Source organism: Ursus maritimus, unplaced genomic scaffold (assembly GCF_017311325.1).
Source record: "Ursus maritimus isolate PB19 unplaced genomic scaffold, ASM1731132v1 scaffold_33, whole genome shotgun sequence".
Taxonomy (NCBI): domain Eukaryota; kingdom Metazoa; phylum Chordata; class Mammalia; order Carnivora; family Ursidae; genus Ursus; species Ursus maritimus.
The window spans coordinates 3311408-3315386 of NW_024425897.1; the positions used below are offsets into that span (position 1 = coordinate 3311408).

Below are 3979 nucleotides of genomic sequence, written 5' to 3' on the forward strand. Positions count from 1 at the left end.
GGGGGGGGGGGAGGGGGATTCAGGCGATGAGTCAGCGCAGGGTGGCATGTCCACATCATCCCGTCCCTCGGAAGATGGCACACGGGGAGGGCCTGGGAAGTCAGATTCCTCACTGCTCCCCAGCCCTCGCCCCTACCCCTCTCTTCTCCACCCAGCAGCCAGGAACACCTGGCAACGCTTCTGCTGGACCCGTCCCACATGACTCCCAATGCCAAGCAGCCCCACCGCAGGCCCACCTCCTACCTACCCCCGCCCCTCACTTGCTCCGTCCTGGCTTCCCACTGCTCCCAGCCCCCCAGGTGCAGGCCCACCTTGGCCCACGGCTTTGGCTGCTCCTTCTGTGGGCCTGCTCCCTCTCCCTACCTGCCCCAGCAGGACCGAGCCCACGTCGATTACTACAGCCTGCCCCCTCGCAGCCCCCTGCCTGGTCCTGCTTCCCGTGCTCTTCTGCTCAGCACCCAGCACTTTGGCCACACACGCCCCCTGCCCCTGCAGCAGCAGCCACCCACAGGGCACAGGTCACCTCCTCAGAGGCACAGTGAGCGAGGACCCCCCCATGGGGCACTTCCACGGTCCGCAGACAAGGCTCCAACCCACAGCCCTTCTTCCATCTGTGCACACGTGGCCGACTGTCTGGGCGTGAGTTCCCGAAATGAACAAGAGTGTGTGTTTCAAGTTGTGGGCAGAAGGCCCCCAGAGGGAGGGTCCAGTTCACCCCCTCCTCCTGACTGTGTCTCACTCAACATGGGTCTCCTCACTCCACTGATTGGCTCAAACCTGCAGCGTCTCCACTATGCGGATGCTGGAAATGATCAGACCAGACTGGCCAGTACCAAACCTTTTAACCCTCGCTGACCAAAATGGTTTCCTGGTGTTTTAATTACATTAAAAATTCCGAACGAGGCACAGCAACGTTCTTCTATTTATTTTAATTTTCTTTACCTGTGAATTGCCCATTCATGTTCTCTACCCTTCTATTGGCTCTGTCCTATAATTATTATTGTTACCTGCCAGGAAGCCTGGGGTGCCCCCGGGGCATCTGCACTAGTCCCTCACAGATCCCGTCAGTCTTCCTGGTATGGGCCCTGCCCCTCGAGCTCCCGCCCTGTCCTCAGACTTCCTTCCTCCACCAACATCTGAGACTGGAGTTTGGCCACAGCACCAAGCCCCAAGCACATATGGGGCTCTGGGCGGCCCGTGCAGCCCTTCTCTGCTCCCTCAGCCCCACTTCACCTTCCGTCTTCCTGCCTCTGACCGCCGCACACCCCACTGCCCCAGACAACCCACCCCCAACCACAGCCTCCATCAGCAAAGGCTCCAGGCAAGCCGGGGGACCCGGGACCCCACAAAGCACCGCCTGTGCCCAAGACCCAGCTTTGGAAAACACATGCCGGCCCTGAGGCAGCTCTTGCAGACCTTGCTCGTGACTGCCTGGGTTCGGGCCCAGCCCTGCTCATTCTAAGTAGAGAAGACCCAGACTGTGACCCGGCCCCGGTGGCCAGGGACATGGGCCTCTCCCCTTGCTCCCCAGGTGGCCTGGCCACGGACTGATGCGGTATGGCTGGCTTAAGAGCATCTGGCTGGAGAGGAAAGCTGCCTCTCACTTGAGGGGAGCTGCCATGTCTGACGAGGAGCTCTGCTGAACACACGCACAGTGCTACGAAGGGCGACACCACGGCAGCCGACACACGCTGCAGTGCCACCAACTCCCAGAGCCACACGGGCCGAGGTGCGCGCAACGCTGACTTTCCTCTGCACTTACTTGATCCCCAGAGCAAATCCTTGAGTGACTTCGCCTGCGTTGGGGCCGAGGAAGTGCAGGCCCAGTACCAGCTGTGGGGGCTTCCGCAGGCACACCATCTGCAAGCCACATTGTCACAGTCAGCCTGGCAGGAGAGGGGGCCCCGCGGCCGCACGGCAGCCCAGGGTGGGGGGGTGCGGGTGGTTGCAGGGAGCTTTCCCGCCCTTGGGTGCCAGCTCTTTCCCTGCCTCTCACCTCCTGGCGTGGCCCAGCCCTGGGCCCACGTGGACACTTACCTTTATGTAACACTGGGACGCGTCCCGTTCAGCCACCGTGAACTCCAGTGGTTTATAATACGCATGATAAACCTAAGTGACAAGATACCGATTCTTGGAGTCAGCAGCCTCATGGGCTGCAGGGATGGGGTGGGGACCCAGAACTGCCCACTTGGCCTCCAGGTTGTGGTCTGGGTAAGGACATGGCTGAGCTGGCCATGACTAGCACCCCTCTCTCTCCCACACAAAGCCAGCCTGTGGCTGGAGCCATAGTCCACAGGACAGAACATCTCCCACCCAGGCCCAAGGCCCCACGGACCACAGCGGCAGAGTAGACACCAGACTGGGTAAAGTGCAGCCCACTGTGTCTTGTCAGAGAGCGCAAGGCTCAGCCCCCAGGAGTCCACACCAGCTGGATGCTGTGGAGTGGATGGGGTGACTGCGGGCAGTGGCAGGGGGTGCCCGGCCCACCCAGTGGCTATGTGGCCTCCCAAGGGTACCCTGGTGCTGGCTGGGCCCTCATTTGAGGAAGGAGGGGGAGGCAGGCATGGGGAGGCCCCTGGCCCACACTGGAGCTGTCGGCCAAAGGCTTTCAGCACCCAAGAAGGGCTCGACAGCGTGTTCGGGGCTGCGGCTGAGTAAAAAATGAGTGGGGCCCTCACATGTGCTGCACAGCCATTATTAATTAATGGAACTTCAGAGAATATTGTTCTAACTAAGACAGAATTGAAAAGAAAACAAACAAAGGGTATTTGGCCATTCAACATCGTGAAACATAAAACAACATTATAGAATGCCACGAACATGTGTCCCCATGTACTTGTGATGAATCAAACAAAAATAGCAAATAAAGTGCTGGGGGGAAGGCTGGCCTGTCAGGCCTGGCCCGTTGATGGAGGGGACCGGGGCGCTGGGGCAAGGGGCAAGCCCTGGAACCCAGTGACTCATTCCCAGAGGGCACGAGGCCCGTGCTGGTGGCCACACGGGGTCTGGTTTCTCCTGGTCTGTGTGCAGGCTGCTGTAGTAGCAAGATGAAGCCATGCTGGAGGCGTCCAGCGTCCACAAGCCTGGCAGCTTTCACAGCTTCCCCCGACCTGCCCCGGGCCACCCGGGTACCCTCAGGGGCCATCCCAGGGCCACGGCAGGCCAGTGGAGCACACTCAAGAGGATCCTTCCTCTGGGTAAGTACCTAAGTCTGGGCTGTTGGGGGCCTGTGAGGGCTGGACAGATCAAGGATCAGAAACAGAGGCAGGGGTGGCAGGGAGGTGGGGGTACCTGAGGGCCAGGCACGGCTGGGCTGTGGCAGGGCTTTGGGGGGTGGGGTGGGGTGGGGAGCAGAAGCCGATGGCAGGAGAAGGTTGGAGGGTAGGAGAAGCCTTTCCAGGTGGAGGGAGACACGTGCCCCTGTGAGGGGCCACACCCCAAAGGTACCCTGGTTTCTGCGGCTGTCCTCCAGCACTCCTGTCCCACGTGTCCCTTCATGCTGTATCTCGGCCATCACTCTGGGCCCCCTGCCCACCCTGCCAAACTGCAGGCCCTGGGAAGCAGGGACACCAATGCTGCCACTCGCCCGCCAGGCCTCTGTCGGGGAGGGGCTGCCGTCAGGGCGTGAGGGCCACCCAGGCATTCTGTCCTGGCATCCCTCCGCCCTCGGGGCCCTGACTTACCTCCACATGCTCCTCTCCGTGGCGAGCCACGGCCTCCTCTTCCGACAGCCCCACACAGCCATACTCCAGCGGGGTGAAGACTGTGGTGGGGACCTGGAAAGCAGGTCCCAAGTGAGGTACACCCCTGGGGACCCAACACTGAACATCCCCACACTGGGGCCCAGAGAACAACAAGCGCAGGCCAGGTCCCCGCACGTGCTGGCTGGCAGGCTGCGACAGGAGGTGGGGGGCACCCTCCCTGGTTCCGGGGCCACACCCACAAAGCTAAACGTCACTCGCGTGCAGGTGCACACACA

General features: G+C 61.4%; 1 protein-coding gene across 3 annotated transcripts in view; it reads right to left on the reverse strand.

Annotated features, from left to right (window-relative positions):
- TXNRD2 (thioredoxin reductase 2) overlaps nucleotides 1-3979 on the reverse strand; it is a 46920-nt gene that overhangs the window by 1725 nt on the left and 41216 nt on the right. For all 3 annotated transcript variants that reach the window (XM_040619585.1, XM_040619586.1, XM_040619584.1), the window contains 3 exons: nucleotides 3684-3776; nucleotides 2038-2109; nucleotides 1763-1860 (listed from right to left, as the gene is read on the reverse strand). In XM_040619585.1, the coding sequence (XP_040475519.1) occupies nucleotides 1763-1860; nucleotides 2038-2109; nucleotides 3684-3776 (263 nt within the window). The remainder of the gene's footprint in view (nucleotides 1-1762; nucleotides 1861-2037; nucleotides 2110-3683; nucleotides 3777-3979) is intronic.